Source organism: Podarcis liolepis (genome assembly GCF_965112155.1).
Source record: "Podarcis liolepis genome assembly, chromosome: 6".
NCBI classification, from domain to species: Eukaryota; Metazoa; Chordata; class Lepidosauria; order Squamata; family Lacertidae; genus Podarcis; species Podarcis liolepis.
The window spans coordinates 38,999,498-39,025,317 of NC_139559.1; the positions used below are offsets into that span (position 1 = coordinate 38,999,498).

Genomic DNA, 25,820 nt, shown 5'->3' on the forward strand with positions numbered 1-25,820 from the left:
TTGAAACGTACCAGATAATTCAAATAAGCCAAGCAAAAGAAAAGAAAAGTGCATGGCTACCTTACACCCCAATTTCCTAGGATAATTCTTTTTTCTTCCTCTATTCCTTCAAAAGAAACTGGGCAATGAGCATGAAAACAGACCCCATTCCCCTCCAGATAAATTTGTTTTACTTTCCTCTTCCAGACAAGGCCATGAACCATGAATGCCACCTTTTGTTCTGGGCCTCCTGCCCCATCCTCATCATGTGCCTTGTTCTTTACCCTGCTGCACTGAATAGCACGGCAGGCAGAACTACAGCATCCGTGGTGCTTCTTTAGTAGCACTCCTTCTTCTTCTCACTTTCTCAAAGCTGTTTCTTAGTGTGCTCAATGACCTCTTAGCCTCTCGTGATGAAGAAAATGGAAAGATGGAGGGACGATTAGCCTTTTCTCTCCATTTTTCTTCATTTTGATAGGAGCTCAAGAGTTTCAGCCCGCTCTGGGGGCCTTCTCAGATGAAATGGCTTTGGTGATGAGCCAGGTGTCCAACACATGCCAGCTGCAGTGCTCATAACTCAGCTTGTGACACGTAATGGCTTCTGTTCAAAGAGGAGCGTTGGGGGGAGGAGAGAGCCTGGGAGACTCAGGCATGATAACAGGCCTTAACTCTAGTGTCTCCAGTGAGAGGAAGAGGAATTCAAGCTTCAAGCCCCTTCACCTCTCTGGGAAGGAGATTAATTAGCCACAGGTTTTGTTTTTAACTAAAGCATAGGTGTCACGCTGCTCTTGCCTTCCTCTGGCATTCGGTTCTTTAAGTCTGAGTGGCTGCATTTTCTAATGTTTAGAAAAAAAGAGAAAAGGGCCACAAGCAGACACAGAGTGTTGGCTATTCACTCTCCATAACCGAGGCTCCGTTTCCAACTGCTTAGCATAGAAAATCCATATCTCCTTCAGTTTTAGACTTTAACCAAGAGAATCTTTTTGTTTGATTGGTTCTTGTTTTGTTTAAAGATTGTATCCTCAGCGGTTTCCATTGCTGGCATCCGTCTGTCTCAGGAGACAGTGGAGGAGTGCGCCTTTGGGGGTGAGGTCAAGCAGAGGACAGTTGCAGCTCTTGGTGTGGCTGTAGAAATTGATGAGAGACATGTTTTGTTGCAGCTGAGGCAGATGAAGGTGTTCAGTTGTGCTGCTGCAGATGCAACATGGTGTTTCTTCTCTGCTCCACCCAGCGGTCGTTTATCCTCCGGTCACTGCTACGGATATGTGACTGGACTATCATCTGTTAACTGACTTTTTGAAGAATTTTAAAATGGGAACTTTAAAAAAAAAATCTGCTTTCAGCTGAAGGTGCTAAGGCCTATCTGGTGCTGATGGGAGTTGTAGTTCAACAACATCTGGAGGGCACAGTGTTGGCTAGTACTGCCCTTTGCTCACCATCACCTGAGCCTCTTTCAGACATTTATCATGACATTGATATTCATGGGCAAGATAGTGTTTTTTAATTGTGTATGAAAAATTAGCAAAAAAATTAGCAAGTGTTCTTTAGCCCACTCTCAGCCCCAGGCAACAAAGCCCAAATAAATTAGAATATGGGGTTTTTCTAAAACAGGGCTGGGCAGTTTCTATATTCAGGTGGCTCTTTTTTCCATGGAATGGTCCAGCGACACACACAGGCCAGTCTACTAATGATCAGACTCTATAGTAAAATCAGCACCCTGTAACAGTAAAAAGCTTCATGATTATGAAACACAAGCATTCAGGCATGCCTAAGACATTATATATAAAAGGCAAATGCAGCTATAACACGAACTGTTGAATATCTCTTATCTCTCATTTTGAAAACAATTTTGGTTATAAGCACAAGCTTGATTAAAATCTGTTAGGGTCAATGGGAGTCAAATAAAATTGCTTTATTGACCAGATAGCCCACAAGCCCCTTTACTGGCCAATCCTGCTCTTTATTCAACAGATTATTCTGGTTTCAGCTGATTTTCACTCCCTGATATTCCAGACTTGGATTCCCCATAGCTGAGGCATCTGTGCCTTGACTGATAATGCCTTTTCTAGCTATTGGAAAGACGGACGCAGGATGCGACCGATGGGTTTAAATCACGAGTGAATTGGAGAAAGTGAACGTTACGTGGGCTTTCAGAACAGTGATGAAGTCCGTTAATTAATACGGAGGTGGTGCATTAAACTAAAAAACAAAAAACTATTTTCCTCCCACAGTAGAAAGGCATTTCAATAGGACTAGGCCTCCTACACACAGACATTCAAATTATGTAAATTTCTATCAGAAATGTAGGTGTATGGCCAGTGCATGCAAAATGTTTTTCAATATCTTATTGCTGTGTGGATGGGAATGGCTGGAACTGGCCTAATACAAGGCTATATGGCCAAATTTTGAGAATCTTGCTTATCTGCTTCCCCTGTACTTTTCATATCAGGTGTTCCCGGAGGGACAAGTGTGAGAGGGCAGATGAACCATATCGATTTGCAGCCAGCATCAAGCAATGCATGAGCATCATTGTGCAACCTAGCAGCATCCCGGTTTCTGAGCACAGCCTTCCGGTAGGTAGCCATGGTGGGTGGTTGCTTGCTTGTTTAAAGAGCATTTCCTTTGTTTATTCTCTGAAGTACTGCTAGAGTATTATTGATTAATTAACTATTAAATTTCCATACTGCTCTTCACCTGAATTTCACAGGGTGGTTTAGAATATGAAACCTCAAAAATATATACATACAACAACAACTCTCCAAATACAGTATCATTATATGCAGCATGATGTGTCATCAAAGAAAATGGCACAAGAATGATTTTGCTTAATACTTCCTACGAGAGCAGCCTTCGCCAACCTAGTCCACCCCCACAAAATGTTTTAGATTAGAACTCCCATCAACCCCAGGCCCCCACACGTTGGCAAAGGCTGCATAGTAGCCAAAAAGAAGAAGTCCTTTTGCAATCCCCACCCTCAAAGCAGTGGGGTGGGCACAGTGCAAAGCTCTAATATCTTTTCAACTTAGAATTGTGAGAAGATGGACGCTGTAAGGTTACTTACTCTGTATGGCAAAAAAGAAAAAGAAACCCTACATCAGCTATGACATTGATTTTAAAATCATGCTTAGTATTGCCAGTTACAGAGTTATAAAGGCTACTCCATAACCCTCTCAGAGGGTGGAAGCTGCAGTTCGAATCATTCTCTGTTCACGTTCAGCTGCTGGTGCTATAGCTCTGAAGCAGCCGCATGCAACTCAGTGATAATTGTCTTTTTACAGGCCACTGTGAGTTTGGCTTCTGGAGTGTTCCCACTGGTGGATAAAGAACCAATCCTTGCTGAGTTCTGTGTGTAGCATTGGCATCTGTTCTATAACCTTGCTGTGTGTCTCCAGTGGTTGGCCAACAAAAATGTGCTTGTTGTACACTGGGACCTGAGCGGTTAATGGGAATAGGCCCTAAGCAGATATAATTGGCTGATCAATCACTCATTTTGAATGGCAAATATAACCTCATTATATTTTCAAATGGCAAGTGCACAAAAGTTCCCCTGGTTGAAACCTGAGGTGCTTGCGATTTTATTAAAAGATTTGAACTGGTAGGCTGTGAGAAAATAGTCAATTCCACCTCTACCTGCTGGTATTATGATTCTTCAGGTCTGTGGAGCAACTAGATGCTAACTAGTGATTTTGGAAACAGTTGAAGAGCAGCCTGCATCTTTGCTTCTCATCTCTTTGAGAAAGAAATAGAATAAATGCCCCACTTTCCCTTTCCCTTCTCTCTTATGCAATGACAGGTGGTGATCTCTTTCCCTTTCTGCTTTTTGGTTTTGTTTTGTTTTGTTGTAGCTCAGCTTGCTGGTGAGAGACGCACCTGACCTGTCGACTGGTATCACTTGCGTATTTGGAAACCTCACTGAAGTTGAAGGCCAAGTTTTGGGCAACCAAATTGTATGCATTTCACCAGCATCAAAAGATGTTCCTGCCATACCTGTGGACCAAGGTGAGCTGGCTAATGATTTGAGGTACAATATAGGCAGGCAACCCATCGTACACACTGCAGGAATTTGTGGCACAAAAGGACAGGAGCTGGATGGCTGGCGGGCTTGACTAGATTTAGATTTAGGCCTGCACTCCTGCCTTCCCCTGCAGTGATGTGCGGATAAAGTTATTTTTCCCAAGAGCAGGCAAGAAAGGGATATCATCCACAAACCTGGCTTCCCAGTAGTGTAATTCTACCCAAATTTATGTACCACACAAATTTAAAAGTCAGTCTCCAAGCCATCTGCTTTCTGGGCTCTGCATCATTAGGGGTCTCAGTCTTTTGTAATCTGAGGCGGGCCAGAAAGGAGGTAGTGTGGGTGTTACTCACACTCTGAAGTATGACTCAGTCACCATGAGTGGGTGGAGAAGTCTTCTAATTTTTGGGCTGTTGCTTTGCTAATGCCATGGCTGTCAAACTCTCTCTGACATACACAGTTACCAAACAGCTCATTGTTTCAAACTTGTTTTCTCATTGGCTGATTTCCAAATATCCATACTTTCTTCTTATCTGTTTTATATGCAGAAAACACTTAATGAATATGCACATAAATCCAGGCAGCCCTGAAAGTTCTGAACAGGGCTCAGCACAAACTCCTGTTGCAGTTCAACTAGCATATTCATTTTTCTGATGATTTCATCTCCTCCCCCTTTAATGCTGACTTTGGAGCCATCAGAGGAATACATTTCCATAAAGTATTGGAAGCATTATGCACACCTTTGTTCATATCCTTCTACTAAGTACCTGGAACATAGGTGAAATAATCAGGAAAGCATGACCTGTCAATCTTAGGCACGGTATTTGTGTTATCCCAATGTTGTGGGAGTTTCAGCATCAATGGCACTTCTTACACCATTGGGATAACATGAGAAGCCCCTGGACCATGCAGCAGTGCAACCTGTCTTGTCAGCATTATCCTGGGGAAACTGAGTTATCATGTAGAAAAGGTGCAGCCTAGTATTCTTATGGCCCTCTGCTTGTCACATAGCCCTAGTGGATAGGAAGGCTGCCTTATACCAAGTCAGATCATTGGTCCATCTAGTTCAGTATTGTCCCCACTGACTATCGGTGGCACTCCAGGGTTTCAGACAAAAAAAAAACACATCCCCAGTCCTTTCTGGAAATGCCAGGGGTTAAACCTAGACCCACTGCATGCAACACATATGCTCTACCACTGAGCCACAGCCCTTCCCCATGTAAGTATCAGGCCTTGAGAGATGGTGACAGGACACAAGAGAAGAAGTGGTTTCTTAGGTATGCACAGTTCGGTCGTTTTAAAGTTTTATAGAAGAGTGCCATTTACCAGTATCTGGAAGGCATTAGGGATCCAGTGCTAAAGCACCAGTGGGATGTGACCCAGTATCCTTTTAGAGCAGGAGGCAGGTCACTGCACACTGTCACAGCTGAAGATAAAAGCCTTCTGTTTGGCTTTGAAGCTCTGAATTATGTTTGCCACATCCAAGTTAGAAAGAAAAAGTTGCAAGGATCTCACTGGAGTTGTGGGGAAGCAAACTTGCTTGCAACTCAAGTCCAGGAAGATGGAGGAAAGATGCCCCAAAGATACTGAATGATATATGAGGAATCTGAAATATTATATCATTATGTTTCAATTATCTACTCTTTCTTTCTCCAGATTGGTTTGGGATAGAGCTGCTTCTGAAATCGAGAGAGACAGGAAAGATGTTTGTCAGCACAGAGTTCAAGTTCTACAACTGCAGTGCCCACCAGCTGTAAGACACCCTTTCTTGTTCTTCCTTGTCTATCAGAACCTGAAGGCTTTAGCAGTAATTCTAGATCTGTACTATAAAGGTTTCTCAGCACTGGAAAAGTCTCTGTCTGTGGAGACCTATATCTGTATCTATTCAGAAACAAGCCCCATTGGGTTCTGTGGGGCTTACACCTAGGTAGGTGAGTATAAGATTGCAGCCTGTCAAACATTAGACTTGAAGACCAAGATAAGATGGATAAAGGTGCCCTGGCAACAATATCCACCACCATCTACACTAGGCAGAACAATTATTTGTCGAGTGTGTCAGGAAAACTATTTATTTATTTTTAGTTGCACCCATATATTATAAGCACAACTTGATTATCTTGTCACTAATGGAAGTATAGAAATGATTAGATACTAATGACAGGCCAATATAACATTCTCATAGCATGAAGGTGTAAATCATTATAAGCTGCCTCAAGCATTTTTGTGAGGGAGGGGGTTCTATAAACAGACAAAATAAATAAAACCAATAAATCAAATTTTGTGGTATTGTGCTTGTGCAACTATTGATATGTCTCACGTTAAGCCCTTATATACTAGCTGTTGGTTTTGAAGATCCTGAACCCAAGTCTTGCTTTCCTTAATTACTGAAACCCACAAGCTTGATGTTAATCCATCTCTCCCCAAAAGAGGTGAGCGGTTCATCAGAATGACTGCTCACCAGTGATATTCGAGCAAACTAGGCTTGTCATCCTGGCGTCCAAAGTGATTCCATAAACTTAGCATAACTAAGAGTTGAGAAAGTGGTCAAGCTGGCAGGGAAGAAGGAATTCTATGAAACAATAGCTGTCCTAAACTGGGAGAGTGGTGGGAGTCATTAGGGGGGAAATCCAAACTGAAATTCCAAACTGGTCCAGTGGAAGGCAAAGAGGCCAACAGCAGGTAGAGAAAGAGCCAATGGCAAGCAGAGTTTTGCCCCCTTCTCCTAGGGCATCACTGAGACTAAGGAAAAGGAAGCTGACAGCCAGTGGTTGTAAGTGAGAAGGCAGGCAAGTAAGGGATGGCTGACAACACACTGAGGTTAGTGAGGCAGAGCCCCATTTGCCCTAATGGAGCTGCTGGCACTGGAAACAGGCATGTTCATGTTTGACAATGGGAATAGCCAACCCTTCATCTTAGTACTGATATGCTAAGTGAAGAAAGCTGCATTTCGATCCTGGAAATGGGAGCTGAAAAGCAGGCGCCACACAGATCCCTGCCAATCTGAGAAAGGGGGAGAGAAATGGGTCAAATAAATGAGTAATTAAATATGCTCATACTGCTTAATATTCCTGCCCCACTCAGATTTGCATTTGTATGATTAGAATAAGCTTCCTTAGCTATTAAGGTCATTACAGAGGAATCAAAAGGCAATTACAATTGAGAATATAAGATGGAAGAAGATGGTTAATGTGTGTTTTAGCACAGTAAGGGGTGGGGTGGAGGGAGCTGCCCACACTCTCTAGTTTGGCATTGAAGTATCTTCTGTTTGTGAGGTGGTGAAATTTCTCATAACTCATATTAGCTTTTTAGATTAGATTAGTTTTCTCAGTGGTAACAGAGAGACTAATAGATCATGCTAACATTAAAAATATCTGCCTGTCCATACTGGCCTAAAAGAAACAACCTCTGATTGTCTGTTCCATTGTCATTGCTTGCTATGGGAAAACAGAAGCAAAGGATTAAGTGCCATGAAATGGGGAAATTAGCATGAGGAATTGAACTCTTACACCACACAGATGCTGTTGGCCTCTGAAAATATAAACTTCTCCCTTTTCTCCCACGTTGTTTATTATTAGAAATAGAAGAAATGGCTCTTCTGTGTGCTAGAAGCAGAAATGCTCATGATTCAAATGCTGTTTAGAAGTTTGTCCCTTTGGGAGCAGCTGCTCTCAAAATATCCCAAGGCAAAAATTGGATAAAAACACCATCTCAGTGACAGCCAAAGAAAAATTGCATGCATTGCAGAGGCTAACCAAAGCCCTGGGCAGATTCTGAAGCAATCATAGCTGTCTTTGCTTGAGCTCTAGCTGACCCACTAGATGGCATTAAACTATTGCTCGTACTGTCACATACCAGTTATAGACAGAAACTTTCCAGGTAAGTGGCTTGCCAGCACAATGCCCATCTGGAGCTACATGAAATCTGTAACTCTCAAGACAGAAGGCAAATTTATACCAATCTGCCACCAGCAGAGACCTGGGACAGAATTATTTTTTTCCTCTGTGTGAATACTTAATTGTATTCCAAACCATTTGGCCACATTGTAAACTTTCAGCTCTGATACTACAACCGCAGAGAAAACCCCTCAGTACACAAACAGTGAAATTGACCACTCTTAATTTTGCATTGACCAGTTGAGTTATGCAAACCTAAGCTCTTCAAAGTTAAGGGAAGGGAAGATAGTTGTCGTGGGCCAAAAATAATTTGGCTCAAATTATTTTGGCATGGTTTTTCTTTTTCTACATGCAACGGTAGCTATCACATGAAGGCTAGCCTTGAAATTGCAATTTACCATACAAAACCAGTAGTCATGGATCAGAGGTTGAACACACTAGGATGCCTTAGGCAAGTCGCTAGTCCCTCTGACTCAGTCCTGCACTGCAGTATGGAGATAATAACACTAACCTACCTTACTGGGTTGTTGTAATGTTTATTGAGATTATGTATGTGAAGCACTTAGAACACTTAGAAAGTGCAATATAAACGCTAAGAACAGTGGTTCCGTGCTTTACGAACTTAATCTGTTCCAGAAGTGCGTTGTTAAACCGAAACAGTTCTTAAACTGAGGGTCGCTTTCCCTAATGAGGCCTCCCACTGCCAGTGCCCTTCCACTGTTCATATTCCATTCTTAGACCGAGGTAAAGTTCGCAACCTGGGACACTACTTCCGGTTTTACAGAGTTCGTAAACCTAATTCTTCGTAAACAGGGCTGTTCTTAAACTGAGCTACCACTGGATTACTATTGCGTCCTATCATTGGCATAGGCCTGTCAGCATAGGCCTGCAGTGCAGAAACATTAATTTTTCTTAATTCTTAAGTTTTATTTAGATAATTTCACATTATTCTGCAATCCCACTGCCCATCTGTTGATTTTAAATTTTGACACTTGCTAGAAGCAAGGAAGAAAGACATTTGGCAGTCAAGGCTGACATTAAAAATGAAAAAGGCACAAAACTGGCAATATCATGGACACAAGAATGTAATAAATATTCACCTAGTAAATCATATTTAAGGGTTAATTATGTTAACCAAATGTGTAAATGTTTAATGAGCTTTCTATCATCCATAAATTTTGTTGATATGTCAATAGTATCATTAACTGGCTCTTCGGTAATAATTATACATTTGTCAATAATAAACACATTTGCCCAGACTGAAACCTAGAGGTCCTTTATTCCTTTCTTGGCAGGTGCCTGTCTTGTGTGAACAGTGCTTTTCGTTGCCACTGGTGTAAATATCGAAACCTCTGCACTCATGATCCCACAACGTGTTCGTTTCAAGAGGGGAGGATCAATGTCTCTGAGGTATGAATACTGGGTTTAAAGAGCAGCACCTTTGAGTGCTGTTCTTAGATGTTATCTTCATGATGGTGCCTGACTCTTTCCCCCCTCCTTCCATCCCCACCCCTGAAAAAAAGTCTCAAGATTTCCCAAGGTGAAAAGTAAAGGTGAGTAGTTTGGTTGATGAGCTCATTTCAGCACCAGGGGTAGGCGGGCTAAAAGTAAATGGAAGGTGCGGGACTACTCAGGTGCATAGCATGACTCAAGTCAAAAGATGGATGTATATTTATAAGCAGAAGGCTTGTGAAAAATTCTCTCTATTGGAAGCATGGTAAATAGCACCTATTTGATTGATGCAAAAGATAATGATCCCTATCATCTTCTATTCTAGCAAAAATTGGGTTCTGTAACTTTAGGCGGCAATGTACCATCTGCTTATTCAAGCATAAATCTCAGAGAAATAAATGGGGTTTATCCATTCATAGCTGGCAGGATTCCACCACTTTACATGAATTGTCACAACCATGCAGTGCATATATGTTTACAATGTGTACTTCTGACATGATAGCTCAGTCACAGAACTGGCAATAACAGGCTTTACATAGCAATTGGTGCAGAGTAGTTTAGAGAGAAGGTAAAACTGTTGTATGCTTCATCTTCTGTGAGCAATTGAAAGAAATTTTAGCTACATTGTTTCTTATCAATGTTTTTACTTGAATTGTGATTGATGTTAACCCAAATGTACTAACCTATCTGTAAATATAAACATACTTGTGAATACAGTCGTACCTTGGAAGTCAAACGAAATCCGTTCTGGAAGTCCGTTCGACTTCCAAAACATTCGGAAACCAAAGCGCGGCTTCTGATTTGCTTCAGAAAGCTCCTGCAGCCAATTGGAAGCCACAGAAGCCCCATCAGATGTTAGGGTTCCAAAGAACGTTCACAAACTGGAACACTCACTTCTGGGTTTGCGGCGTTCGGGAGCCAAAATGTCCGAGTACCAAGGCATTCAGGACCCATGGTACGACTGTAGTGGTGTGGATTCATGTTATGGATATTTGCTGTTTGTCTCTAGGCTGAAACATGAACACCCTGAAGCACAGGTTTGAAGGTCTGCTCCCACATTTATAGGGAAGGGCCATAGCTGAGTGGGCTTTGCATGCAGAAGGTCCCTGGTTCCATCTCTGGCATTTCCAGGTAGGACTGGGTCCTTGAAGAGCCCCTGTAGTCAATATCAATGGCCTGACCCCATATAAGGCAGCATCTTTTGCCCCTAAGAAGGGGCTGAGTAAAGGGCAAGAGAAAGAGTGCAGCCAGGTGGCTATCCTTGCTGCATGGAATAGCATACCCAGGCACACCAGCTCATCCAAGCATGTCCTCCTCTAAAAGGAAGCTCCCCTCTCATCTGTTTGCTAGCAGTATGGTGGGAACACACTCTATCTATCATTTGTCTATCTGTCCCAGCTTTTTGCCTAACAGGCTTCTGAGGCTGCTGAGAAAGAGTGAGAAAGAGTGAAAATTAAAGCATGATAAATATAAGATTCTTTTTAAAGGCAGTGATGACTTATGATTGCTAACAGTTTTAAGAGCTGCCAGGTCTGTGTGCAGCTGCCCCACGTGGCAGGCTACTGAACTTCACATTGCAGCATCTGCCTAAGGTAGTTTAGTATACTCTGCCCCAAGACTGATCCCTCCAAAGCTGAATAGTGGAACCTCCTGGACAGGAAACACCTGAGGCACCTTCTTATTCCCATTAGTTTTTCCCAAGCAACAAGATCTTCCTGAGCATTTGATTGTTCCTTTATTATTTAGTTGCTCCTTTATTATTTAGTTGCTCTTCAGTCCTTCTGGCTTACTCTTCAGTTCTACTTCCTAGTTTATCCCTTAATCCCGACATACTGAGAGGGTCTAAGCATTAGTGTTGGGTTTTGCTAGAGATCTGAGGCCCTATCAGCTGCAAAGGATGTCAGGTCCTAATGCTGGACCTGAGATTCATAGGTTGTTCTATTTATTAGGGAAAGTGTCTCATTGAGATTTGGCAGCTGCATGACCTTTTGAGTTGTTGGTCATTCTCTGGCCGAGTGAGTATTTGAGGGAGGAATGAGGGACAGGATACTATCCATGAGATCAAGGGAACACTTTCATTTTCCTTCTGACATTAAGAACATTAAGCCATCAGCATTTTTAAAACATTGGAGGTGGAGAGCATCTACATTTTGGTTGAAAACCTCACATATATTTGACATTGCAAACAGGAATAAGTGGTTGTCATTCAGCCTCATAAAGATGGCGCCTGACCAGCAAGTAAATGATATTGAAGAGGGGGGAAATGCTCAGCAATAAAAGGGACCATCAAGTTTCCTTTCTTCTTATCAAGTAATGATGCTCCATACTGCATCAACAAAAAAAGCATCAAGCTGAAACAACATGTGTGCCTTCCAGGTTAGAGAAGATGCCAGGAAATAGGTAATATAAAACTAGACATAATATATGTATATACATGAGGAGGGCTTGGCAACGGATAGGCATACATGATTGGAAGCCGCCACTGCCTCACTTCTGCCTTTAACCAAAAGTGACAGCAGGTGGCTTATACTGTTTGAACTTTTAAGTGTTTCATCAGAAGTGAGAGAAGACACTCGAGGGGTTCTCAACTCTGGAGACAAAGCAAAAGCTTTAAATAGCTTGATACAAAAGGAAGAAGCATCTTTCCAAACTGGCAAGAGGGAGCTGTTATCTTTTATTCTTCCTGTGCTCTAGTGAGGATGGATTTTCCTTCCTATCTGGTGAGGTTGCCTGCATTCCCTTTGCTCAACTTTGGAATTTGGTTTCTGCACTTTGAAGGCAGTGATGTCAAAGTTCCCCTCTTTTGTAGGTTGCTCTTACTACCCCCAGTGGGAGGGAGTGAGGGAGAGAAACAGGATTTGTCTAGACCAGGAAAAGGAAGCGAATGAGTGGCACAGCTGGAAATCCAAATCCAGAGGGAATTCTGACTCTGTGTCTTTTCTAATTGCTACTGCAAAACCTCTTCATGGTTTTGAGCAAGACATTCCAAAGGGCCATTTTCACATTGTGCTAAAGTATCCTAAAAGTCTGTCAGTGTGGAAAGTCCTGAGGGCTGCAGAAGCATGCTAATTTTTGTTACCTATTAAAAATATATTTCTAGGACCTAGTTTGGGGGAACCAAGGTGCTTGGAAATTCTGCCTGTCACTTCCTGCCTGTCCTTTATAGCTGGCAGAACTTCTGTTAAGCACTCTTTAGTTAGCTTATGTTGAGCAAACTATGCTGTTATGCTGTTCCTCGTTGCTCACCATAGCCATGTTGACACAAATGAAACATTGTTCCTCTTTGCTTATGCGCTTACAGTGACCCAACTAGCTCAGCAGTCTAATTTGCTTAGTCTCTCTGAAGAAAATAAAATGCTGTTTGTCAGAACAAAAGTGCAATCCAGTTATTCTGTTGCAAAAGCCACTTTGTAGATAGTAATATGGAGGAGGAGGAGGGGGGGTCCTCTGTAAGGTTTCTATTTTCAGCACCATCCTGTTAGCAAAGCTGTTCTTACATCTGCCTTAATATATTAGCAGAATATTCACACACAAATAGACGTTGTTAACAGAAGATGCATTGCCCTTTGGAAGCAAAGCAAAAATGATAATATTTCAATCAAACTAGTTTCTGTCAAAGAAAGAAGTATATGCACAGTCTCCCACATCCATACTTGCCAACTGCAGCTCAGTATCAGGATGTAAGTGCAGCATCCTGCTTCCACAACCATTTTAATGCATTAGTTAACACATCTGTTTTGAAAGGTTAAAATCATACCCTTTGTCAGATGTTAACCAATGGTAAGAACCATGACATGTTGATAGCAATTGCTTGTTTGTGCCAGTGTAAAGGCAACCTGAAGCCTTTAAAGTAAGGTTATACTTTGCAAAATGACTGAAAAAGTGGCACTTTCATGTTTCACCACTTTGTTCCCTGTTAATGCTCGGAGGCAGAACTATAGTTTACAATCACTCAAGTAAATTTGCACTGCTTGGCTTCTTTTACTGTTTGCACTTTGGCAGAATTAATCTTTAGCACAGTTAAACAACAGTGCACTTATGCCTGTGCAAACCAACCCGCCATGGCATCAAGGAAGCGAAATACATAATTTGTCTGAGGGATTCACTGACAACAGTATAATTCACCTTGTGTGAATCAGTTGTCACAATATTTGTTGACAGAAACATTTCTATCCTACCTTTCCATCAAGCATCCGCAAGGCAGCTTACAATATAAAGTTGAAGAATTTAAGAACAAATGGCAATATAAAATAGCCACAAGAGAAAATTTAACACCCCCTATTTTCTTCTCAGTGTTGCTGCACCCTCACTTTACTCAAATTTCTGCCATTGTTTGAAGCAGCCAGTTTTTTCCCCTTTTCAGTGTTCTTCTCTATTTGCTGTACTCAAATCTCCCTCTTCCATTCCAGCTACTTCATGTAAGAGATAAAGGATGCAGAGCCGTCAAAAATCCCATAGTATTTTACTCAAACCTCTGACTTTGTTTAAATCCACCATTTCCCTGTCAGCTCCCTCTTTTACTGACTTTTAAACTTCTGCCATTGTTTTAAACCACTTCCCTCTCTCATTGTCCATCCCTTCTTGCTCCCAAGCCATGGCCACTTCTGTTGTGCAAGCTGCCTTGTCTTTTGCCTTCTCTCCAACCCTGATTTCATGCAAATCCAGGATTGTGTTGAGGCACTCCAAAACCTCCAATGGCGGCTTGTGTAATGACATTAACATTTTTTATTATATAGAGACATTAGGAAAATATTAATGCATAATTGAACTAACTAAACAGCTCCCTACAAAAGCCTTGGTGAAAATATATATTTTAGGCAGCACCCAAAAATAAGAAATGTCAGCAGCAGCTATATCTTGGGGAAGAAATTTCCCAGCCAATGTACCACCACAGAAAAGGTTCTATCTTATGTGGTGGGACTGTAAGGTAAGGTAAAGGACCCCTGGACAGTTAAGGCCAGTCAAAGGCAACAATGGGGTGCAGTTTTCGTCTCAATTTTCAGACCGAGGGAGCTGGCATTTGTCCACAGACAGCTTTCCAAGTCATGTGGCCAGCATGACTAAACGGTTACTGGTGCATGGAGGACCGTGATGAGTGCCAGAGCACACAGAAATGTTGTTTACCTTCCCGTCGCAGTGGTACCTATTTATCTACTTGCACTGGTGTGCTTTCAAACTGCTAGGTTGGCAGAAGCTGGGACAAAGCAACAGAAGCTTACCCTGTCACATGAATTCAAACTGTGAACCTTCCGATTGACAAACCCAAGAGGCTCAGTGGTTTAGGTTACAGCGCCACCTGTGTCCCTGATGGAACTATAAGACATCAGGGTGATATAAGGAAAAGCATTCCTTCAAATAATGGATCCAAGTCTTTTATGACCCAACATAGGATAGCAATGATATCATGCATGTCTTAATGTTTCATCCAATTTCTGGGCAGCAACCCAATTATATTTTTTGCCTATGAATGTCTTCTGTTCAGGCGATTCTCCCACAGCTCAAAAGAAACACCAGAGAAATAAAAATAAAAATGTAGGGAAGGTGGACTACTGTGAATATACAAACACTGGCTTGGAAAGTGGAAATAGAAGCAGTGTATTCTCACCATGAATTCAAAGTTAACATGAAGCTCAGCAAGTGAAGACGCAGTTTGAGATTGGAGTGTGGCCTAGAGACTTGCCATCTCTGTTGATAAATTGAACAGCAGTGAACCCAGCTTGAATCTAAGATCCCCACATTGTTTTCAGTGATAGCACTTAGGGGGGGGAATCATTTTATTGTAACAGAGTCATTGGAATCAAGGAAACCCTTGATGCTAACAGATCTACATTTAAGCAGAGAGCAGACATGCCATTTAATGGAGACTGGAAGAAATGAACTTGGGCCACTGTCATAGCAATCCATAGGTGGTCAAACAAGACTTCTAGGATGTAGTTTCCATTTGCTTTTCTTCAGGGATTGAAAAAAATGCACTACAACATTAAATACTTGTATACTAGTGTAAACTAGTGTATACTTGCTCTTATTAATATTTTGAGAAATGGAGTTAACTAAGATTAAAAGAAAAGGAACATTGAACATATCTGCACCCATAAAAGCAAGGGATTTGTCTGATGAAAAGGGCTTATAAGAAAGGACCTTCACCTTGGATGTCACTTTCAAATGAGCCCTATAACATAAACAATTTATGTAAGAAAAAGAAAGTTGTCATAAAGCTGTGCTTGGGTGAGACTTATGGTAATAAAATAGTTTAAATGGGGGAAATCTTCAGATGACAGAGAATATATTTATATATTTCCCGTAGTCTCATCCCAGTGGGAAGATAGGAGAAAATAAATTCAATTGTTCTCCCAAATTTGAACATCACCATTCTGCTTTGGTGTTCAGTTTGTACAGATAATGTTGCTTCCACAGGGGTGGCACTGAATCAGGCAGGTGGAACATTCACAGGCTCTGGAAGGTTAAACTGGAGGTGTGTTCTGTTTCCTTTTAGTGGAAATGTTTAGGTAATATTATCACCTGGCTAATACCCATTACTGATCGTGTTTTCAGCCTGTTTTGAAGTTTCTTGTAATTATAGTCATTGTCAGCAGCAGCAACAAAAACTGAAGCATCTGCCTGATCTTTAAATGCCTAGATTTATTTACTAGAGGTTGGAGTCCAAAGTCTTGTAAAGAGTTAACTGACTTATTCATGAGTTTTTGCTGATAGATTTTGCATATGAACAAAACATTAACATGGGCACATGTTTATGTTAAACAACACAGAAAAACAACACAAAAATCGCAAATGCATCCACAAGGGCTTTTCATGTGCATGTTTCCCTCTATTTATTAGGCAATACATGGAACCATGTACATGAAAAGACCTGTGCATGCATTTGCGATTTTTGTGTTGTTTTTCTGTTCAGCATTCCTTTTTCCTTCCTGGGTAGAACTGAACCACCAAAACATGTTTTACATTTCTTCAAGATTGAAAAGCAGATTATAGCTCTGTGGCTGAAATGGAAAGACTTCAAAATCCACCTAGGTGCATTATGGGTTTCGATGGTTTGTAGCTTCATACTCTGCTGAAACAAGAAATCCCCTACTTCTGAACTGATGTCATGTCTAAGTTCTTTCTTGTGAATGTGGGTTCATCGCCCACCAAGTCCATGAAATCCCTTTTGCTCCCATAGAAAGGGAGCAAGTGTACACATTGTAGGGTGGGATGGCAGAGAGACAGAAGAGAGAGTTTGTTGAGGTGGCAAGGATAGAATACACTTTGTGCAGGAGGCAGAGATCCTGTCCCTACCTTGGCTGCAGAACCTTTGCAATGTGGGGCTGGGATTGAGGTTGAATTCATATCACACAGTACTGATCCTGCAAAGGAGCCCATGGGGCAAAGCAGCATGACAAGTAAGTTGTCAAAGGCAGATCTAGGGGAGCATGACCAGTTTGTTCACACTGGGCATAGAGCTTCTGGAATACCGCAGCTTGCACTGCAACTATTCTATCCGATGGAAAGTTACAGATGGGGGCACCAGATTCTGGTGTTGCACAGGGCGCCACTGCAATTTGAGATGCCAAGGGCCGCCACTGCCTGGTGCACTTGCAGCTGTTCGACTGGTAGGATCCTATAGGAGGCACTCAGTTCCCTTCCCCTAGGGGAAGGTGTCTGTGAGGGTCTTGGCTCCAGTTCTGTGTTATGACAACCCTGATGTTATGACATCTGGTTCACTAGTACCTGCCTGCCATTCCCAGGTTCAGTGCTTTCCTCATCACCAGCATTAGACTCAGAGCCATGGATCCAGTCTGGTTCCTTAGCTGGTAGAATGGCAGCCTTTCCTTAGTGTCATCTTCACTGCTAGGCTTTGAGGCCATAACTTCTCTATAACTATTGTCCAGATATTGTGAGATTTTTCTGGAGCTAATCAGACATAGTGTTAGAACAAAACATGTAATTCCAAAAAGAGTCTTCTCTAGAACAAGGGAAGTGTGTATGTACAATTAAACTAGGTAGGACTTGTAGTTTTACATCAGCCATTTTGTGGCAGTGCAAATGATACTTTCTAAAATTTCCTATTGTACTCAGAAATGCAAATAGGTTGGAGATCTAGGATGTACAGCACAAAACCTAAACGTCCTGAATATCTGTCTCATTTAACAGAGCTAATTAACATTTCACTTCACAACACATGCAATTTGTAATCTAATTCATGAATGTGCCCTTAGCATGAAATATACGGCATGTGTTGTTGAATTGCAATTCTTGAAGAGACCATATTTCTGGAAATGCAAAAATCTCTTCTTTTAACACATTTCCTATCATGTAAATTGGGTTTATACTACCTTTTTCATGTTAGGGCAAAATTAAATAATGTAATACATGAAACCAAAACATTGATTTAGTTCTCATCTGCACATCCCTCTTGGGAAATGTCTTATGTAGTTTCACACAGTGCAATTGAAGTGCAATTTTCTTTTGTGGTCTACCAAAACATTGTTTGGGTTTTGTGGCGGGGGATTCATGTCCTTGGAGAGAAAGCGACATCAATTCAGAATGCAATCCTGGAGGTATGCTGAAAACAAAATCCTTATGCTCCATGTCTGTCAGTCTTTAAGGTTCAAATGTAGCTTTAAGCGCTTATTGTTTTTCCTTGGTAGAAATGCTGACCTCGTCGTTTTTTAGGAAGCTCCATTCAAAAGACTTCAGAAATACCTAGCAGCTCAAATTTAGCAAACCACCTAATCTAGAAGGCAACGGCAGAGAAAGCCACTCGGGCCCCTGGGGGAGCATGCCCAGGGGCAGCACTAGCTGTCCATAAGGGCAGGGTGTACCACGGGGTCTCTGGAGTCTGCCTGCCTCCTCCCACTCAGCCGCCCTACAGCTGGTGGGGGGAGGCAGTAGGCAAACCATTTGGGAAGCGCAGAGCCTACACGCTGCAGGCCCTGTGGTGAGTGCCGCCCAATATTTTGTCACTCAGTGGTGACACCCAGGGCGGCCCGCACCCCCCTTCCTCCGCTCCTGCTACAAGGTCCTGCTACAAGGTTTATTTATATATCATTTCGAGCTGAGTTTGCTGATACATAGGGCAGTGTTTTTGCAACATAGCTCAGTTCCTAATTAATCATTCAAAGAAAGATTGGATGGAGACATATAAAATAAAGCAGCTTGTCAAAGAGCTAAGCTGTGGTGCCAAATGCTTTGCAATTTCAGCTATTGGACTACTTACCATAATTGCCACTAATGCCATTTAGGAAACCTCAGAGAAAAGTGTAAAACATACCAGAGCAGATTCAGAAGACTAGATATCAAGATAGGAGGGGAAGGAGATCAGACGTAAAACCAGATATCACTTGCTCAATGTGGAGTGGGAGGTCAGTGTTTATTGCCAGCTTCCTAGATCAATTGGGGGGGGGAGCTGTTCATTAAGGTCCAAGAGTAGCAAAAATACGTCAACGGTTTCTTTAAAGAAAACAGTTATTTCTGGAATATTATGTAGATGGCATCCAGAGAAGTACGGGAAAACCTGTCCATAGATCTGACGCCATGGAGATTATATGTACCATTACAAAATATGCATTCCAAATTGTAGCTTTGTAGTCTGATTGACTGCTCATCTATTTTTTTCCCTGCCAAGATCTTAGATATATTTTGTAGAAATTATTTTGCTGAACTTTTCCTCTGCGTATGAAATTTATTCATTTCCCCAGATGGAAACCTGCTTCAGGTGGGGATTAAAATAAGAACTTTGTGTTCCCTGAACTTTCATTATCTGATTTTCATTATCCTAGGCTGGCTGTTAACTTAAGCCAGTAGCAGTCAACAAATTACATTGTTAGCTATCATCAAGAGGTGACAAAAAGAATGTCATACTCTTTGTTTCCATAATGAATTTTTCCTCTCTTTTTTCCCTATAAAGAAGGATAAAGAAGCCAGTATCAACTTTTCCCAGTTCTCCTGAGCTTGTCAGGGAAATGATTTATTGTTGATTAGATTTGTGCTGCATATTGCCTAGAGTTCTGTTGTGTGTGTGGTATTTTTTATTTTTTGAGGGAGAGGGATTTCAACCTCAAGGGGGGGAAATAGATTTTAAAATTTACTGGCAGTGGAACATTCCCTCTCTCTCCTCCCCCTGCCCACCCCTTCACAACACTTCCAATCTATCCTGGAGGGCTGGGGGGAAACCCCAAGCAGATATTTCTTGCAGGAGGAGGCGGAGTACACTGGGAGCAGATTAGGAGGGAAAGTTCATTTGCTTGTGTAACAGCTTTGTTGGATATCAGCCAGAATGGCCCGGGTTTGCTTGCACTGGAAAGAAGATGCTGCTTTATACCAAGTCAGACTTGAGCCATCGAACCTACTACTATGTGTTTGACTGAGCTCCTGTGATCTCCTAAGGATCACTACAGTGGTACCTTGGTTCCCAAATGGCTTAGTTGTCAAAAAATTGACTCCTGAACGCCACAAACCCAAAAGTAAGTGTTCTGGTTTATGAACGTTTTTCAGAAGCCGAACTTCCGACACGGCTTCTGCGGCTTCTGCTTGAGTGCAGGAAGTTCCTGCAGCCATTCGGAAGTTGCACCTTGGTTTTCGAACAGTTTCAGGAGTCAAATGGACTCCTGGAATGGATTAAGTTTGAGAACCAAGGTACCACTGTATACAGTTTCACTTGTACACACATACACCTTCATTATATTGGGATCCTTCCCTTTGACAAATTGGGCTTTTCTATACACTTTCCATGATTTTGTCCTTTCTCCTGCAGCTCTGTAGTGTAACAGTTTTCATTTTGTTTTGTGTTTGTTTGTTTTTTTGTTTGTTTAAAAAACCTGCTGTGAATCTGATTGATTTTTTTAAAATGTAGGCTGTCCAGTTTCAGTAACTTGGCAATGGAGAGATTTGCAACAAGATAAGAGAAGTTACCAACACTGTGTTTGGGAAAGGAGCACAAGAGGGTGACTCACATTTTAGGGCAAAATATTGACAAGAATCAAAGGCATAAATGAGATAAAGCTGAGGTTGCAGGTGCAAAGGGACATATTTACTCAAAAGAAATTGGCTGACATGAACTGCATTTTAAATTATTTGTTATGTTTAATCATCATGGTAAAACTGAGCTTGTCTGTTTGCAAAGCAAAGGCCAGAAAACAACATGCAATAAGCAGTTGGATTTCTTAAAGGAATATGAGATTACAGCAGCTAAATTCTTTGGCTTCTATTGGGTTTTGGCTTTTTAATGCCAAGTTTCCAAAGGATCACATTATTCTTTGGATTCAACCAGTTAAATTAGCAATTATGTTAGCAAAATCAATGAAGCCATCCACAATGTACAGGGAGAGCAGAGTTTTAGATCACATGCCAATTCTGTTAGTGTTTATCAATGTGCATAATTAGCTAATGCTTCCAAAGATGCTTGAGAGAAGACAGCCTGTAAATAAGAAGCTTGTTCCTGTCCCTTGGGTTCCAAATCTTCTTTGCTTAGAAAGTCATTCTCAAACATTAGTGACTGTGATAAAATATGTTTTCAAATACCCCATGATGATCTTCTTGATACGTTCTTTAGAAAACTTGCAACATATTGGCTCAGCTGGCATGTGCTGCTAATTCAAATCATGGTTTAATGTCAATGTCCGAGGGTGTGAGATCCAGAGAGGAGATTGTGGCTGTGGAACTGCAGTGAGCTAAGCCATGGTTTGTCTTAGCATTTCATTCAAAGTCAGGCTCATGGTTTGCCGGAGTCTGGACAACATGCTAAGCCAAACTGTGTCAAAGGATTGCACCCTTCAGAACAAGGGAGTTGCAGTGGAAAGAGGGAATTGATGAAGATTGCTTCAGTCCCTCCTCCACTGGTGGTAGGCTGCTCTGAGTCAATAAGACTTTTGTCAGCAGAGGGGCACCAATTTCAAAGAATCATAGAATTGTAGAGTTCTATGTAGAGTCATCTATGTAGAGTCATTTGAATGGAGCTTGCTAAAAAAACCCTACAGTGCAGGAAGCTTTTGCCCAACATGGGGCTCAAACGCACACCCCTGAGATTAAGAGTCTGATGTTCTACCGACTGAGCTATCCCAGGACTTGATACAACTCTACTTGTTTTCTAACTGGATAATATGCTAGTATCCTTTTGGAACAGATGCCCAACTTTCATACAAAGTCCAGTGATGTATGTTATTCGTTTGCATCCCCCTTCAGACAGCACATCACATCAACTTTTAAAGTATTATTGTCTGTTGCCAATGAAAAGGATAATGATTCATGTGGCCAAGCAGTTTATTTTAACTGGAAAGTCAAAAAGGGGAATAATGCAGAAGGTCTCTCATGGCATGCAGAATTCTTTCTTTCTTTCTTTCTTTCTTTCTTTCTTTCTTACTTTCTTACTTTCTTACTTTCTTACTTTCTTACTTTCTTACTTTCTTACTTTCTTACTTTCTTACTTTCTTTTTTGTATTAACACCCTGGCACATCAGTTCTGTTTACCTAAGCCCTTGCATAACATACATGTGTGAATTCGGCAACCTTAAAACAAATCGCCATAAAGTAAAAAAAAGAAGAAGAAGAAGAAGAACCCAATATGCAGCAAGCCACCGCAGAGCACTATAGAAACACTCAACAGTGCTCTCCGTAATACACGGTATGTCTCTCCTAAGCAAACCCAGTGCTATGCACAAGCCCCTACAGGTTCTGTGACTTCATTCACTCATCTGACAAATTCAGTAAAAATGGCCAGTAGCAATGCAGTACTCACAAGTGCCCTGTGCAGTTGGTGATGTTGCATCCTGTAGCATATCCTTCCACATCTTGGATGCCTTTATTAATGCAATCACTGAAGCTGTCAAACAGGAGAAAGGTCCTACAGTTACTCTCTTCTCCCTGGAGTGGAGCATACATGCTGTCTGAATCTTTACTTTCACTACAGTTCCGATGTGACATTTTTCGCCCAATGAAACCTTTGCTACGAGAAAAACTCCATTATAGCCTCCTTGTATGTAACAATAATAGAAATCCTTTTTGCCAGCAGCATTTCTAACCCTACAGTCAACAGATTTGGTTTCAGGGTGAAAAGGAAAGGGAACTGTCACGCACTTTGCCATAGGAAAAAGCTGTTTTCCCAGCATGCTTCAGATCTATTAAAAGACTAATCCTGGAGAATAGTGGGCCATATAACAGAGTTCTTTTTCAAGACGTAAACTCTGAGGCTATACAATGAATTGCCTACAGGGTTTTTATATTACAATCGTTGTTATATTTCAACAAAACAGCAGATCATCTTAAATGTCATGTTTTGAATCTTGAAAAGATCATAATTATACACCTGTAATTTTGGTGCCTATCTCATCTCATGATGTTTTGAGGACCGCAGTCTTAAAAACAAAATGAATGAAATAAAATCAATGCTGGCAGTAGACTAGCACCACCAACAAAAGTGCATGATAGCCGATTAGTACTGAAGTCTGTTTCTATCTTTCCTTTGTCTTCATCTGCAGTCTTTCGGATAGCATTTTTTATTTTTATTTTGAAATGTGTCAATTTCAAGAATCCCTCACGGTTCCACTTTTCTGGTATATAGGTCCTGCTTTTGTAGTACAATTATAATTTGAACTCTTTTCAACAAAGCAGAAAAGACAACGGTGTCACCGGAAACTAGAGAATACAACAACATTGACAGCCACACCACCGTGTCTTTGGTCACCATGTCACAATACAACATTGTCATTGATACTTAAAATGCTTCCACTGACTACAGTGAAGACGACTGTGGAGCAGTCACCAACCAAGGGAGACAAAATTGCAATCTGGGCCCGGGAGGTGGAGAATTCGGACGTGGTCATCGTCCAGGCATGTAATACAAGGAGAGCCTGGGCCTATCTTCAAAAGTGGTGGTTGGTTATGAGGCTCATACAGACATTACCACCAAGAGTGACTCCCTCTATTGTATGTGCAGCTAGGATGGAACTTTACAGTTGACAGGATAACTGGGGAAGTAAGATTGATAGTTAGGATGTGAATTTAGTCACAAGTAATGGACAGCGGGGTCAGGTGTTGCTGCTCATCTGAACTCAAGTCAGTTAGGATAGGGTAGGATAGTCAGCATGGTGCAAATGCACCACAGGAGCTAATCTGGTGCTCCTGCTGGTGTGTTTGCACCATGACTTCATAACCCTCTCCATATGCCTCCCAGTAAACGGCAGTAACATAGCCAACCAGGGGTCAGAAGAGCAGTGCTTCCCCACCATGCCATCCACTAATGTAAGTCACATAACTTCTGTCTGCTTTCGACATTATTAAAGTGTTGCAACCAAAATAAATTTTTAAAAAGCAAATGGTTGTATATTTGTTACTGTCATCAGTATCACATGTGAGGTTTGATCACATATATTGAAAATTCCTTTGCATGTGTTCCCTACCATGGTTACTGATTTGTATAAAATGGGTACCAAGAAGCTCCATGAAACTATTTTCCTTAAGATATAAAATAAGGGCTATATTTATGGAGTGTCTCTTAGTCTACTGCATGAGTTAATGTTTACTTACTTACTAGATGCTGCTTTGGTTCTGTTCACTGTGCAAACAACATTATAGTGACACCTAGTGACAGATTAGAGGCACTGAATATTTGTGAAATGAGGAGAAAGCCTCCAAGAGAGGGTGCACCCTAACACTGATAAAAATCCACAAATAACTTGATTGTGTCAACTGATGCTTAGTTTACATATGTCTAAAATTATTTTAATCCTTTGACTTCCTTAAGAATATCTCTATTTGTAATAGTGAGCAGTGAGCATGATTTCAGCAGTACCCAAGGAAAGGTAAATGGTAGATCCAGGTCTGTTGTACTTCTCCACCTGTGTAAGATGAGCTGCTTCAGAAGCATGGCTGAGGGGACTCAGCATAGATGCTTTGAGTCATAAACATTTCCTTTCAGTTCATAAAGTCACTGCCTTGAAAGTAAGGTCATTTCCCCCCTGGCGACAACGTGGTTTCCCCCCAACTGGATTTGAAAATTATTTCTTACTACTAATCTGCCCAAAATCCCTCTTGAAAAAACAAAATAAAATATATACCAGAGGTCCAATAAAAAGTTTATGAAGCAGCAGGACAAAGCTTCTGACTTTCCCAAAGAGGAAAGCATCTGTTTCCCGTTTATCCACACCTGAGCTAGTCAAAAAGTTTGAGTCTTTAGTAAATGAGGTCACGAGAACACAGACACATGCTTTATACTGAATCAGCCACTGCTCCATATAGTTCAATATTATCTGCACTGACCTGCCCTCAGCTTTCTGGGATTTCAGACAGCAGATGTTTCCAGCCCTACCTGGAGATGCTGGGAATTGAGCCTGGGACCTTATTTATGCAAAAGATATATGAAGAAGCATCTCCACCCCCATCGTTCAGCCCGGACACTGAGGTCCAGCTCCAAGGGCCTTCTAGCGGTTCCCTCACTGTGAGAAGTGACGCTTCAGGGAACCAGGCAGAGGACCTTATCAGTGGTGGCACCCGCTCTGTGGAACGCCCTCCCATCAGATGTCAAGGCTTTTAGATGTCTGACTTTTAGAAGACATCTGAAGGCAGCCCTGTTTAGGGAAGTTTTTAATGTTTGATATTTTATCGCTTTAAAGTATGGAGCTAGTGCAGACACACAATGGCACTAGTGAAAATTCATTAGTGGAATGGCCAAAAGAGGACAGAGTCAAGGTGAGACATGGACAGCACAGGAAGAAGAAACACACTTATGCTGTTTCCAGTGTATTGTGACCCCCTTTTTTTTACAAGCCATGCAAAATGTGAGTGGAGAGATTTCTCTCCTCCGTGGTTGAGCTCAAACTCCTTAATGTTTAATTTATATATAAAAAAAACCAAGTTTCTTAATGGAAAAAGATTGTGACACCAGGAAACAGAGTATTACATAAATGGTTATGTTGGAAGCCCAAATTTTCCATTTCATAATTAGCAAATATAAGTGTTGTCATTTGCTGTTAACAAATCATGCTTCAGGGCACAGTATGTAACTGGATGAGTGATTTATTTTGAAAGTTGTGAGTGCTATGAATTATATATTTTAGCTTTCTTGTTTGTGAAGCCAGACAAATGAAACAAATTATTACAAATCAAAAAGGAAGTTCTCAAAGCAGATTAATATACTAAGCCAACATATTTGTCAAAAGTTTATATTTGTCAGTTTGAAAAGCCCTACTTGTTTAAGCCCTAAATAGAAAAAATCCTTATTTGAAAAAGACCCTTTGAAACTATTTTCCTGATTTCTTTTCAAGGGTCAGTCATTTTTAGAGCAGCTCCAATTTGGTTGTGAAAGGAAATGGGGAGTTTTGACTTGTCTGTTGCTCATAAATTTTATTCACTAAATCATCTTCCAGGAGCTGTATTCCTTCCTAGCTATCTGATTGATAAGTTGTCTGTCTAAATCAGAGATGTTTTCTGTGTTGACAGGCTGGTTTGTTTATTCCTGTGCTTAATAAGAAGTTGTTCTAGGGCATCAAGAG

At 41.3% G+C, this 25,820-nt stretch overlaps 1 protein-coding gene across 2 annotated transcripts in view; it reads left to right on the forward strand.

Annotated features, from left to right (window-relative positions):
- Window positions 1-25,820, forward strand: part of PLXNA2 (plexin A2) — a 400,950-nt gene that overhangs the window by 237,740 nt on the left and 137,390 nt on the right. For both annotated transcript variants that reach the window (XM_083508745.1, XM_083508746.1), the window contains exons 6-9: window positions 2,429-2,552; window positions 3,825-3,978; window positions 5,651-5,747; window positions 9,183-9,297. In XM_083508745.1, the coding sequence (XP_083364871.1) occupies window positions 2,429-2,552; window positions 3,825-3,978; window positions 5,651-5,747; window positions 9,183-9,297 (490 nt within the window). The remainder of the gene's footprint in view (window positions 1-2,428; window positions 2,553-3,824; window positions 3,979-5,650; window positions 5,748-9,182; window positions 9,298-25,820) is intronic.